The 15521-nt window shown below is 36.0% G+C and overlaps 1 protein-coding gene across 1 annotated transcript in view; it reads left to right on the top strand.

The window, feature by feature from the left end:
• The window catches only part of cpped1 (calcineurin-like phosphoesterase domain containing 1), a 57676-nt gene that overhangs the window by 21840 nt on the left and 20315 nt on the right, over window positions 1–15521 (top strand). Inside the window, exon 3 of the mRNA XM_056470003.1 lies at window positions 13905–14327. Within this exon, the coding sequence (XP_056325978.1) occupies window positions 13905–14327 (423 nt within the window). The remainder of the gene's footprint in view (window positions 1–13904; window positions 14328–15521) is intronic.

Raw genomic sequence — 15521 nt, forward strand, 5'->3', positions numbered from 1 at the left:
TCCATCCACCTATGTTTTCCAATAGGTTACAATAGCTATGTTTCCATCCACCTATATCTATGCGTATTTTGCATATGCACATAGAAAAATCGGTTGCATTGATGCGCATTAATGTGCATAAAAACAGAGTAGGATAAACTTTTTATTAGATAAAAAAAGATATGCATGAACTACATTGGAAACACTTTTACCGAACAAAATCAAGTATGTGCATCAAAAAAACCATGTGATTTTGTTATATGAGATTTTAAAATTCCTTAATCATTCCAGCATTAGTGTTATTATATTATTAATAACCTCCAGAAAGAGTGTCTGTGCTCTGCGTCTCACGCCTTCAAACGCCATTCATTGCGTGTCGCCGTTGTCATTTAAAAAATAAAGAAAAGATTCTCGCAGCTTCTCCTACTTTTGTACTTTTGCAAATTACGTTTGTACTTTTGATATTTGGCACCAGTTAATCAGGAAGTGACGATTATGTTCTCTTTGACTCGATGGATGGAAACGCTGCATTATTTGCACGTCTTTTATGTGATATTCCAGTTTTGCGCATAAATTTTATTCGCATTTTTAGATGAAACATAGCTTATGTGGCGAATGATGGAACATGTTAGTGTAATGTTAGTTATTTTTAAAGGTTACACTGGGCATGTAATCGTCACATGATTTATCATTGCTTGACATTGCAGCTCACCATTATCAATAGAAAATGTATTCAAACAAACCTATATACATACAAAAGTAACAATGTATTTAACAAATGCTCAGCTGCACAATGCACAGTCTGAAAGACAACATTACACACACAGCTCAACCCATGAAGGATGATGATCTGATTCTAAACGCAAGTGAATTGAAGTTGGCATTTGCTAACTGTAACCAAATGAAACAATCACAAATTATATTTTAAAATGACTTGCATCTTTTAGACAAATTTTAGGTTCAGATACATCCTTTAAATGCAATTACAACGTATTTGCAATTACTATGTATTGCCCAAGGTCATAAAGCAGTCCAGCAATAAAAGGTTTTGCACACACAAGCAGGTTTTTGCCCACTCTTTCTGGGACATTATCTTCATATTTGAAACTAATCCATTTTGCTGTTGCCTCTTCTGATGCTGGAATTCTGTGTAAGCACACCTGTGAGCCTCTAAAGCTACATACAAACACACAACAGTGTCCATGCCAGAATCGCTTCATTGTTCAAATGCAGAGAAACAAAAGGGGTACCGTTGTTAGTCACTTTTTTATTTGTTTACAAAAAGAGGTGGGAGGAAGGTAAAGTCCATAGTTTACTTGGAGGCAGGCACATGAAAGGAACTAGCTGGCTATGAATAAACCAGTGCAAATTTAACAACCAGGTCATTGGCACATAAATATGCTCCGTTTATATATTTAAAAAACAAAACAGGCCGCATGTTTTCCACTAAAACCTGCAGATAGCTAAAGATAAGCTAAAAACCAATCACACTAATTGAATTACAGTTTTCAAGTGCAAGGACATTCTGCCAAACAATTCTTTTCGTATTTATTTTAGGAAAACAACATGTTAATGACATGAGGTTAAATAAATTTGGCTATCATTGTGCTATTGTATTGGCAGTATGAGGCATTGAGCAGCCCTGCCAGTCAACGTTTCCTTCATTAAACACTTGCTGTGATCTCTTCAAGCCTCATTGGAAGCCAAATCTGATTCTATTTCAGCCATTCAATCTCCTGCGTTCTGCCAGCCGTAATGAACAGTGAGCGGCAGCGTGTTGGACAAGCTAAGTTCTGCACGGTAATTGAAGGGCCGCTTCGTGATATCGGCACCAAACCCTTTTGAGCTTTCCGGTTCAAGGACTTCTCCTGGCTGCCAGCGGGAGAGATCATCGAGGGAGGTGATTAGATTTGGAGAGCACTGAACCTGATGCTTTCCTTCTGGGGACTATAAAAACCTTTGCCTGATGCCTGTAGCCTTGCCTGTGCTGTGGTCGGGGACATTTCAGAAGGTGAGGTGGAGGTTTGCTTTTCCTTCTGTTTCCCCTTCCACGTACTTTAGAGTTTTAATTGCCGTTGAAAGCGGATAAAAGTGAATTTCTCTGAGGAGCAGCTGCACATCAATGGACTGACCAGAGGGAAATCAGCACTGAAAGAGCCCTCTCTTCTCTGTATGTTTAGCTGATAGAGATCTCTTTTGGGAGTGATTTTAATAGGTTTCTGTGGGATTTGGCACTTCTGGGAGAATGAGGGAAACCTGTTGAGATTGAATGTTATGTAACTTGGAGAGAAAGTCTAAATGAGACTCGCATTCAGATATTGGGAATGGGTATTGATCACAAACTAAGAACAGTAATTAGCCTATTCACATCAGGAGTCCTCTTTTTTTCACTTCCACCCCCCCCCCCCCCCCCCCCCTCAAATAAACCTAATAATTATCTCCTTTTCGTTTTTTGTAATGACCAGTAAAGACAATTCTGTAATTTACTATTAAGTAAATTATTTATTGTTTTATTTGTTATTATTTAGTCACATTCATATAAGTTGAAACCTGTATGACCTTTCTTTTAAAACAAGGACTTGTATATATATGCATATGTATGTATGTATGTATGTATGTATATATGTATATATATGTATGTGCATATGTATGTATGTATGTATGTATGTATGTATGTATATATTTCAAGACACTTCTATACGGCTTAAAGTGACATTTAAAGGCTTAACTAGGTTAATTAAGTTACCTAGGCAGCATAGGGTAATTAGGCAGGTTATTGTATAATGATGGTTTGCTCTGTAGGCTATCAAAAAAAGCTTAAAGGGGCTAATAAGTTTAAACTTAAAATGGTTTTTAAAAATTTAAAACTGCTTTTATTCTAGCCGAAATAAAATAAATAAGACTTTCTCCATAAGAAAAAAATTTATCAGACATACTCTGAAAATTTCCTTGCTCTGTTAAACATAATTTGGCAAATATTTAAAAAAGAAAAAAGAAAGTCTTCCAAACAACTACATGGCCACAGGTGTATGAAATCAAGCATGGAGGTATGCAGATTTCTTCTACAAAGATCTGTGAAAGAATAGGTTGTTTTCAACAGTTGGTACTGGGATAGGATTCCACCTGTACAGTAAGTCCATTTGTGAAAAATCACAAATATTAAATATTAAATATTCCTTGGTTACCTGGTAATTGAATTATAACAAAGTGGTAGAAAATGGGAACAACAGCATCTCAGCCATGAATTAGTACAGTAGGCCATGTACAGTAAAGCAGGCCACCGCACTCTTAGTACTTACCCTAAAAGACATTTTGGACAATTCCATGCACACAACTTTGAACAGTTTGGGGATATCCTCCCATTTCTATTCCAACATTACTGCACACCAGTGCACAAAACAAGGCCGTTAAAGGCAGGGATACATGAGTTTGGTGTGTAGAACTTGATTGGCCTGATTAGAGTCCTGAACTCAACCCGATAGAGACCTTTGGGTTTAATTAGAGTGGAGACTAAACCAGACCTACACTACCTGTCAAAAGTCGTGTCGTCTATTCAGGTTTTAGGAACAACAAATAATAACTTGATTTCTAGTTGATCATTTGGTATCAGAAGTGGCTTATATGAAAGGCAAATGCCTCAAGATTATGCTTATTTTACCAAAATAAAATATGATCATGTCTTGATTTTTAAATATTTAATTAGGACAGTAAGGTCTGATTTTGCTTAGACAAAAGTCTTGTCACCTAACAGAAATAATGTACAGTATATAATATAAAGTCATGGTGCAGTGGAAAAAGAATTAATAATGTGTATGACTCCCATGAGTTTTAACGACTGCATCCATACATCTCTGCAATGACTCAAATAACTTATTAATTGCCCACTCCTGTGGTTTGTAATGTATTGGGCAGCACAAATGTCTTGATGCCTCAGGCTGTTGATGTTGCCATCCACTCTGCAGATCTTTCACACACCCCCATACTGAATGTAACCGCAAACCATGATATTTCCTTGACCAAATTTGACTGATTTCTGTGAGAATCTAGGGTCCATGCTGGTTCCAATAGGTCTTCTGCAGTATTTGTGATAATTGGGATGCAGTTCAACAGATGGTTCGTCATAAAAAAAATTTACCTTCTGCCACTCTTCCAAATGATCAACTATAAATCAAGTTTTTTTTAGATATTTTGCTCTTACAACTGGGATCAACGACAAGACTTTTGTCAGGTAGTGTACTCATCCAACATTAGACCTGACCTCACGAATGCACTTTAAGAAGAATGGTAAAAAATTCCCTTAGTGTTTACTCCTAATCCTTGTGTAAAGCATTAGAAATTTGGATGGAGCTGTTTGAAGACCAAAAACTAGTCTTGAAATGTTTCAAAATACATCTGAATAATGTCTTTAGTTGCTGCAGTCAAAAATGCTCTTATTTCCATATTGGTAGAATTTTTATATTCAAATACAGAAACCATGCGTTACGATTTTAATTTCAATTTTAATTTTTGGTGTGTCAAAAGGATACTGATATGGTTTGTCTTTCTGTGTGAACTTGTGTGAACTTGGGACAGATTAAAGACCCTCAACTTCAGTGAGATGAAAAAGATTCAAGATTAACTTATCCGTATATGTCAAAGTAACAGAAACATGTTGTCATGATTTTTTTAATCTTTACATTTTTTAACAGTGTACCCTCTACATAGCAAAACAAAGAAAACACTAAATGAACTATATCCAGTTATACTACTATATTGTGTGAAAAAGAGAAAGATAGACTGAAAGAATATGAGTAAAAATGCAGAGTGAAATGACTTTTCTTGAAAGGGACTTTGCTGTATCTCTTCTTTGTGGCATATTTGTAGTTTTACATGAGAGCACCTTCTGGCCTTTGGAGAAGATTTACTTCTGTTCACAGAGCCGTGTCTGCCACGTCCCTGATGTTAAGTGTCTAGGGGTGAGCGAACAGTGAAAAGTTTAAAGTTGGTTGGGGTGAGTGTGGATCAGTCTCCTGCCTTCACGACAACACACCAATTTAGTTAAAGAATTTATTAACAAAAATGAACAATTGTAAAACAAAATTGGGAAGCTTCAGGAGCGGGGAAGGCCAAAACAACAAGCTAAAGCACACTCTAGCTAGTTAGGGAGTAAAACTGTCTAAACTGACAAAGTAAAATTCAACTAACAACAGAAATGTACACTAACTCCCTAACTAAACATTAACCAAAAAAAAAAGGTTTAGAAATAAAATGGCACCCACCTCCCTATGGCTTCCAAACACAAAGTTAAGTTTCAATGGCAGATTGTAAGCGGTTTCAAATGCTTTACTACATATTTTAACTTTGACAAATTGACCACAACAGCGACAACACATTTGCGCAAAACAACCAGGCAGGAGAGCGACCACACTCTTGAAGCAAGCTTCATTGAGTATGTTTACATGGACACTGATTAAGAGCCTACAATGTAAACAGCGATTTTTGATTATTTTAATCTGATTAAGCTCATAATCAAATGAAACCGAAATCGAATGAAGACATGTGGAGTATGCCAATTTTCGTCGCATTATTAAAGTGCAGTGCAGACATGTAAACACCTTCATGTAGAGTTTTACACTGCGTTTTGAGACAGAACATTCCATACATACAGCTGTTTGACACTATTCTCTGCACCTACTGAGTCAGTGAAGGACCTCAGACACCTGCATCACGAAATGTGGAGTTTTTTTTTTTCTTTCCATTCAGCGCCCAGTATCAAATTCTATTAAAACAACACTATTCCATTAGTCTATGCATCCAATACCTCAGTTTGTCACACGGGGGTAGCTCATTCTGAATGAATCTTTTATGTGACTCGAGAACGAAGAGTCATCTTAGGGAGTGATTCGTTCATTTGCACATGCACACATTTGTGCAGGTGGAGATGATTAGTTCATTTTTTGAGTCAGAAGCCAGTCATATGAATTTAGAGCTGGAAAAAGATTTGATCTGTTCATTTCTCGAGTCATCTCTTTATTTACATGCTGTCACGTGATGAACGAACGACTCAAAAACCCAAAGACTCGAAAGGTGAACTAATAATGGGTGTTTCTGTCCCAGGCTGTAAGCATTAGTTAAGCTTTTTATTTTTTTTATTTATTTATTTTTTTTATTTTTTATTATTCGTTTAAAAAACAGTTAACAAGGCGACGCAGTGGCGCAGTAGGTAGTGCTGTCGCCTCACAGCAAGAAGGTCGCTGGTTCGAGCCTCAGCTGGGTCAGTTGGCATTTCTGTGTGGAGATGGCATGTTCTCCCTGCGTTCACGTGGGTTTCCTCCGGGTGCTCCGGTTTCCCCCACAGTCCAAGGACATGCGGTACAGGTGAATTGGGTAGGCTTAATTGTCTGTAGTGTATAAGTGTGAGTGTGTATGGATGTTTCCCAGAGATGGGTTGCAGCTGAAAGGCATCCCCTGCATAAAACATATGGATAAGTTGGCGGTTTATTCCGCTGTAATGACCCCTCATTAATAAAGGGACTAAGCCGAAAAGAAAATGAATGAATGAAAACAGTTAACAATAGATTGCAGAAACTTAGAACATTAGGAAAAAACTGAGATGTTGTTTCAATGTGCATAATAAATTTTACAGAAGAGAAAAAAAAGAGAAAACAATTATAACATATAAATTAAATAGAGTGAATAAAAAAATTTAAAAGAGACCAGAGGGGAAATTATATAAGGTTATACTTTAGCCCCTTTCACACATACAGACTGTACAGGTCATACAGGCCCTTTTTGAAAATACCGGTAAATTAATTTTGACAATTCACCAGAAAGAGAAGTTGTAACATTATCGGTAATTTGCTGCGCTGTGTGAACGCAGAAGGAAGATTGCTGGAAAGTGCGCATTCACATCTAGAACATGCTGATGTGATGTTTAGCCAATCAGAACACTCAGATGCATTCACATACCCGCGGTTTATGAAAATAAAAGCATTTGAATATTTTTCCAGACACATTTAGCTACTAGATGTTAGTCAGATCAATATTTCTATGTTCCTTCATAATGCCAGCTGTGTAAATAATTATTGATAAAATGCTTATGATAAAGCGCTGTTTGTTTACTTTCACTGCTTCAGTTGCTTGACGTGTGTACAAGGGAAGCAGCCGGAGAGCGCCAGCACACACACATATATTAAGAACATCTCGATATGTGAAGGTGTTCCTCCATATGTTTTCATATAAGTTGTTCACAATACTTATCCATCCACAGAATTTGTATGTAGTCAAGTGTGTAAACATTTAGCTGCGGTTCACATTTCTGCCTTTGGATGTCTCACAAAGCAGCTGCATAAATGATAAAGCTTTAAATAAAAGTGAAATCGCCGGACCCCTTCTGCACGAAACATAATTGCCGGACCCCTTCTATGTTTACAAATACAAACGCTGCCGTTTATATTTTTGGTTAATGGTGTCAGAATTTACCAGTATTTTTGGAATGGATGTGTGAATGGTCTTTTTCGGAAAAATTCAAGTGCCTGCAAAGAACTTAGAATGACCAAGATACGACACTCAATAGAACGTTCCATTGCAACAGCAGTGCCCAGCAACAGCCCCGGATTCCAGCATTTTGGAGTAAAAGCAGTCAGCTGTCCATTGGATCTTATGGCTGTCACGATGGCTGCTTTGTTTTTTATTTATTTAAAAAGCGCATTAAAGCTGAGAAACCACCTGAAAGACGACAATACAACACTTACGATCACAATCATCAGCACTTTTAAAAGTTTATTTTACAGACTTATAATATGCTGTTGTGCTATTGGAATTTTCATTCCAAAATGGCCGCCTAGTGGCTGTTTCCCAAATCGCACTAGTGTCGCCTCTTGGTGATTCTATGCTCTTTAGTGCCTGTGCGAACACCTTTTTTAAAAGTCGTTCCGGAAAATTTACGGGTATCACTGTGCAAAAGGGGCTATTGAAAGCCATTTTTTTATTTAGTTTTTTTATTAGTTAAGCTTGTATGGGACTGTCAGTGTCAGGTGAACAAACGACTCAAATTTGAAGACATGCCAGAGGAGGTGAGCAAAGCTAATCATAGATAAAACACCAGGTAAACGATGAAGGATTATGTTCTCTGTCTTAAAAGCTTTGCATTGTACAGTAGTGTTCTAGTTATGACTTGTATGTAGTAGTGGGATCAACGTTTGTTGTAGATGTGTTTAGAAGCATCTCGTAACATTTTAATGTTATTTAGGCAAACTGAACGAAATTACTCGAAAAAAGTTTGTCAAAAAATTAAAAAATGAAATGCCTGAAATAACATGAATCTCCGGAGGAAATGTGAATTCAATTATATGCTATAACATCTAAAACGGAATCATGAAAGGAACATTCAAAAATAACTCATATAAACACCTTAAATTATTGTCTTAATCAGATCGAAGCAAATAATTTGATTACTGATGTCCATGTAAGCGTAGTCACTGTGGCTTGCAACTGGTCAGCTTTTAAGCTTGTACGGCAACGAGCAGCAGGCGCAATCAATTAACCTCTGTTCCTTCACACCTAGCTGAGAAACGGGTAACAGAAAGGAGAGAGGGAGAAAAGACAGCAAACACAACAATACATTCAAAACACCATGGAATATAACAGGCAGCATGTGCATGAGAATCACAGCAGTTCAATCATTAATTATGCAACCCTATAACCTTCCTATAATTACAGTTTTTTACAGACGCTAGGACACATTTCTCAATACTTGGGTCACTTTTACAAAGCTCTTCACACAGTGAGCACAACAGAAGTCTATGTGGGCTAAACTGAGGATCAATTATCATTGTTTTGAAATTTCAAGAATTCTTTTCTCACTCATACACAACAACTGCCAAAAATCTTTGTACGTACAGGACATTTTGCACGTGCTTACATACTGTTTTCAAACCTGTTAAACTTATGTTCAAAACAATAACATAATGCAAAACTGAATAAGACAACAAAATTCAACAGCAATGTTTTATTGAAACATTTCAGATCTACAAATGCAGTTTAACCAGCCACAGCTGATTCTCATTGTAGATGAACATCTAGACAGGTGTTACTCTTTCAATTTTTGACATTTTAAGCGCAATGTGTTAACCCTTGACTTCCAGAATATTTATTTAGTTATCTTTACTTCGGAAATCAGTAGTTACAGGTTTTTCAGCATTCTTTAAAATATATTCATATGTGTTCAACATAAGAAAGAAACTCATAAAGATTTTCTAACTACTTGAGGAAGAGTAAATAAATAGTAAGTAAATTGTCATTTCTGGGTGAATTATCTCTTTAAATCAACAGTTACTACATTTACAGTCAGAAAAAAACATAAACGGGAAAAACAAAATTAATACTGGTTATACTCATGATGTGAGGTTTAAATACGGCATTTAGTGACATTTTAACCACTATTTTTAGCTGGGTTAGCTAGTTGGAATCTCATCATAACCACACTTTTAGATGTTCTAAAAGTATTTTCTAAAGATTTGCAATTAAGTTATATGAAGAAAAAACTTAGTTTTAAAATACAAATTGATTACATATATGTTTAGGGGGGAAAATGAAACCTGTTGGTTTTATAGTAAAAACTGTAGCCAATTGTGTCATTCATTAGGCAAATAACAAACTAAGCAGCACATCTAACTTTCCTCAGTTAGTTTGATCAATAATAATAATGATAATAATAACAATAATGTAGAGCTTGACAACTTTTCTAGCCTCTCTTGTAAAACAAATTTGACAATTCATGGATAACAACAATAGCCAAATTAGTATTAAAAGTAACTTTAATATGGTCCACTTTTGGTGCTTCACACTTTTTTATTGGTGATTTTTTTTTCTTTCATGAATAAGGTCCAAGATTTTGAATAAAAGTTCCTTGTAATTTTTTTTCTATTTAACAGCAATACAGAAGGTCAATGGAGAAAGATTCTTGTGTCAAATTCCGCTTGGTCTTAAGGCCTTTTTGATGGCTTATTTTTTACAATTTATGATGGCATAGCAGTCAGAATAGTACAAATGAGCTCATATATGGGACAAATTCTAGACCTTTGTCAGTGGGGGTGGGTCTTTTGAACCACACTAACCCCCCATGGCTAGTATTTGACAGATTAAGTATTTATTGATTGATTGATTGGTTGATTGATTTATTAAGTAAAAAAAAAAAAAAAATTCTAATGCTTTGCTTCTTAGACTTTACACACCTGAAACTTGTCTATAGCACTTGTTCACTGCTGCTCTTATAGTTGTGTAAATTGCTTCCTTGTCCTCATTTGTAAGTCGCTTTGGATAAAAGCGTCTGCTAAATGACTAAATGTAAATGTAAATTTCATTACGAAAGGAGATAATTTCTGAATAGGTTTGTATTGTGATGTAAACATGGATCCAGCCAGAAACAGAGAAGTGGCTGAAAGAGTAAGAAGAGTGGCTGGGATTGATCATGCATGCCAGAAGAGTCTTTCCTAGGTGTATTGCCCTAAATCAGTGTTTCCCAACCCTGTTCCTGGAGGCACACCAACAGTACATATTTTGAATGTCTCCCTTATCTGACCCATTAACTTCAGGTTTTGGAGTCTCTTCTGATCTTCTGATGAGTTGATTCAGGTGTGTTTGATTAGGGAGAGGTTGAAAATGTGGACTGTTGGTGTGCCTTCAGGAACAGGGTTGGGAAACACTGCCCTAAATGACATAAGATGTAATGTGGATGAGAACCTGTGGCCAAATGTAGAAGACTGATTAGCATTACTATTGTATCTCTATCAGTGGATGGTGTGTATACAAATTATTGTATTTTGGAATTACTTGGTGCAAATAAATAAATAAACGACATAAAATATTGAGGATTTCTGCATCATGTCTGATTCGTTCCGGTAAGAAAACACTGTGTAATGCAACATGTTGATAGTGCTTTTTAGCTCATTGTTTTGTTGGTGACAAAGTGTGTTTGTCGGCTGTCAACCTTTGCTAGTGTTTTGGAAGAATGAGTTTATTTGAGACCTGAATAAAGTGTTTTGGTAGTTGTAGTGCATTTTGAATGTGAAATGAACTGCTTTGCCAAGGTGAAAGTCGGTTAGGAGAATTGTCTGAAGAGTTTTGCAAGAGTGACCGAAGTATTAAAAAATGTGTCCTAGCGTCTTTAAAAAAACTCTTACAAGATTTACCATGACTAGGCTGGTTTTCAAAATAAGTCTTTAGGATAGACCGATATGACCCTATTACCATCTGAAGATGAAACAATTGATAATTTAAAATTTTTATTTATTTATTTGTATTTTTTTGACAGAAGTGATTAAAGAACAACAGCACACTTATTTTACTCCTTGGTTTCTCTATTATAATTTACACTAAATGTGTTCCAATTTTATATTTTTCTAAAACACATTTTAGTGAGGTGTTGGAAAGGCTGTTAATTCTCTCCGTAGACTAAAACCATGGTCTGTTGGTTTAGTTTTCTTTGTCAAGCATTCTCAACACCACAGTCACTAATGCCAACTCTAATTTCAGCCTCACTACTCATTGAGTTTCAGATTCACAGCAGGCAATTAGCAAGATGCCCTACTTGTCATATTAGAGGTAACCTAAGGCTGTTATTAACGAGCTTCAAAACTCGCTTGACAGTCTGCCTTTACTTTAGAGAAATGTGGTTAGACTGAATGCTTCCCTATTTTCTGCATGAAACAGAAACTTCATTCTGAATCCTGCACATATTGACTGCTTCAGTATTCTTTTGAAGATGGAAGAAGCCATTGAAGATTGTATTTATATACGATCACATGCCTCATGTCTGGAGCTGCATCTTATTTTCTACTGAAAAATGACTGTTCCTACTGTGTTCATAGCTGCTGAGTGCCGTATTGCTCCTGAGGATTTAACTGTAGTTTTATTTATTTCTTTATTTAAATTTTTTGGGGTTATTTATATAGTCTTTTCTGCTCCTGTTGTGCACATCTGTGCAAATTGTTTTAAATGGGGAAATAAAAATTATGTATTAAAATTTAAATAAATCTATTTATATACTGTGTAATATGTTGAAATGAAGGTTTTTATACATACTGTATGTATGTGTGTATGTATTTGTTTCATTTTGTGCCAGAGTAACTGAATGTAAATAACATTACTAAAAACTTTATAAACATTTTAAAAGTTAAAATGAAAATGAAACAACACAGCACAATGAAACAACACAGGCACAAATGTTGATACATTTGTTACATTAAATAACAAAATTTACTACATGTTATGTTAAAGAAGAGAGTGTGTGTGTGTGTGTGCGTGTGCGTGTGTAATTTAGCTAAACTAGTGTTTCTCAATCTTGGATTTAGGATCCTCGATCCGTCCCTAGTCCCTTCTTCTTCATTACTCTCTACCGAACCGTGAAAAACCTTTAATTCACTTCACAAAGGTGTACTAGACACAGCATCTTACTAGAGAAGCTTCAAATGTGACAATATATTTCTGTAAATAAATACAATAACATTTCACACACTAAATTATTCGAATGAAAGATGCTCCCTTCAAACCGATATCAAGGTGGGATTTCATACAGAGACTACTTTGCAGAGCACTTGTTGAATTTTGAATAAACATCTGATTTAAAAAGAGAAACATCTGAAATGTGTAGCATTGAGAGGCACAAGGACCGGGATTGAGAACCCCTGAACAAAATAAAAAATAAAACAACACAGATACACACATAAACACACGTGTAGCTTGTATTCCTTACATTGTGGAGATATAATTGCAATACTACTAAATTTGGACTTTGTGGGGAAAGTTTTTGGTCCCTATAAGGATAACGGGTCATGGGAACCAAACGTGGGGATAGTATAAAGTGTCTCTACAATATAAATATATTTATGTCTATGGGAGATCCCCATAAAAGTGTTAGGTGTGTGTGTGTTTTTATGTTTTGTTTTGTTTAGCTTGATGTAATAAAATGATGAAATTAATTAGAAAAGTAAATGCATGAAAATAAAATGTCAAAAATTCTAATGAAAATGACTTAATTCTTTGAAATTAATAAGAAAACGTAAAATCTAAAAATAAAAATATCATATTGAAACTTGATGAATCTAGCAAGAGTGTATGGGTGTTTCCCAGTGTTGCAGCTGGGAGGGCATTCGCTGTGTAGAGAATATGCTGAATAAGTTAGTGGCTGATTCTGCTGTGGGGACCCCCGATTAATAAAGGGACTAAGCCGAAAAGAAAATGAATGAATGAACTTGATGAATCTACAAATGTATTCCAATGATATGAAAAGAGTAGTGGATTAAGTATTTAAAAATATCTTACATTATTATCCAACCCAGGCTCATTCTGAAAACGTACCATTATTGGAGAACACCAAATACGTCCCAGGAGCTATGTTTTTTGAAGTTTTTTTTATTCAGAATCCACCAGAGGCCAACCAATAGTGCTTTCAAAAGCACCGATTGACCTGCCCACCCACTTCCCTAAACCCAACCGACAATTTTAAAAAGCGATCTAGCAATCAGCCCTTGTCTAATTTTTACCATGTTTTTCAGATTTTACTACATTCTCACCCTGGTATTTAGTTGTTTATTTTACTTTTTGGCTTCTATTTTTGTCCTACCCGCTTTCTGGAACCGTTCTTCACCAGACTCGAACCTCGTTGTCATGTTCAACTCCTCTCTGCGTCTCAAGCCCCCCCCCAAGCCCCTACCTTCTGGCTGTATAATTTGCTACGTTTTCAGATTGAGCCTCTGTTTTTATAAACATGAAGCTGTGAAGTTGAAAAACTTAAATAGCCTTTTCTTATTAAACAAAATCCTTTAATCTTTGTTTTATTTACTATTTTCACAGTATAGTTGTCAAATAAAACTTTGTGTTGACTTTCTTAAGGTATTTTTGACTTTCTTCAAACAAGTAAAACTTCTTTCTTTTACATTTTTCAGGTAGTCCGTTCAGAGAACAGCAGATAAAGGACCTGAAAGATGCCCTGCGAGGCACCGATCCGGACATTCCTCTTGTGTTCGTCAGCGGAAACCATGACCTCGGCAACGCACCCACTCCAGACACCGTGGAGCAGTTCTGCCACGAATGGGGCGATGATTACTTCAGTTTTTGGGTGGGTGGCGTGTTGTGCCTGGTGTTGAACTCTCAGTTCTTTTTTGACTCATCAGGCTGTCCTGAGTTAATGGAGGCCCATGAGGTCTGGCTGGAGAACAGGTTACAGATGGCAGTTCAGACCCCGTCCCGACATGTGCTAGTCTTCCAGCACATTCCGCTGTTCCTCCGCACCCCTGATGAAGAGGATGACTATTTCAACCTGCAGAGGGGGATCAGAGAACATTTGATCCAGAGATTCAAACGGGCAGGTGAGAAGAAAGTACTTGAGCCTTTCACATCAAACACAGTGAAGCTGCAAGAGTTCATATGTTAGGGAGGGTTGAAGAGTGTGCAATCTTATTCTGAGAAGGCTAGTTACGTTATTTTAAAGGCTGTAAATGTTAACAAATTAATCTCTTATGTGTTGTTATGCAACTAAATAAAAATCAGATCAGAAAAAAGTAGTGCTAAAAACAGAAATATCCTGTCATCGCTTTATATTACACTGACATCAAGACGAGTGACTTTTCATTTTCAATTGTGCTCGCTGCTCCTCGCGTAAATTACTTGTTTTCATCTCCTTTTACACTTGAACAACTAAATGAATGCTTAGGTCTATTTAACCGACTATATTATTGATGCTGAACTTGAAAATAGTCGATTTTTCACCGGACGTTTTCAGTGGCAGAAAAACACCTCCGTGCATATAACCCATTCATAAAAAAAGAACACAATCGACATAAGCTTTGCTTGACCAAAATAGTTTTACAACATACCTGTCTAAAAGTAATACTTCAGTCATGATGTTATCCTTCAGATCATGTTTTTTTTTTTGCATAACGTCATTTCTCTCATGCACGTGCACAAGAAGCATGGCCACCTACAGCTGAATGACGATTCTGACTGTGTGACAGGCTGCACAGAAATACAAACTTAAATTTGTTGACAGAGAGTTTAAGATACCTGTTGTAATTGAGTTATTTGTCGGCACAAAGATTTTCAATTGGATGAGCATTTTTTAGTCTTATGAAGAGACTTAACCAGCACAACAAAAAATGTTTCTGAAGACAATCACCTACTGCATCTTTAATATTAGGCAGGTAATAAGCCACTAGTTAATTGTGAAAATTGCTACTTAAACTGAAGTGATACCAAAATGTTTCATTTTCTGTAGTTGACAGGAAAATATATGTGTTTCTTCAGTTAACTGAGTAAAAAACCTATTGAGACCTATTGGTGACCTGGCCAAGAGGTCTGCAGCAAATTTTTATATAAAAATACAGTTTGAAATAAATAAAAATATGTGTAATTTTATTTCATTGTGATGTTAAACTGAAATAACTAAAACTTAAATGTAACTAGGGCTGCAACTAACAATTATTTTAATAATCGATTAATCTTTCGATTATTTCTTCGATTAATTGGTGAATCGGATAAACAAGAAAAGCATTCATTTCCATCCC

This window comes from Danio aesculapii, chromosome 12 (genome assembly GCF_903798145.1).
Source record: "Danio aesculapii chromosome 12, fDanAes4.1, whole genome shotgun sequence".
NCBI lineage: Eukaryota > Metazoa > Chordata > Actinopteri > Cypriniformes > Danionidae > Danio > Danio aesculapii.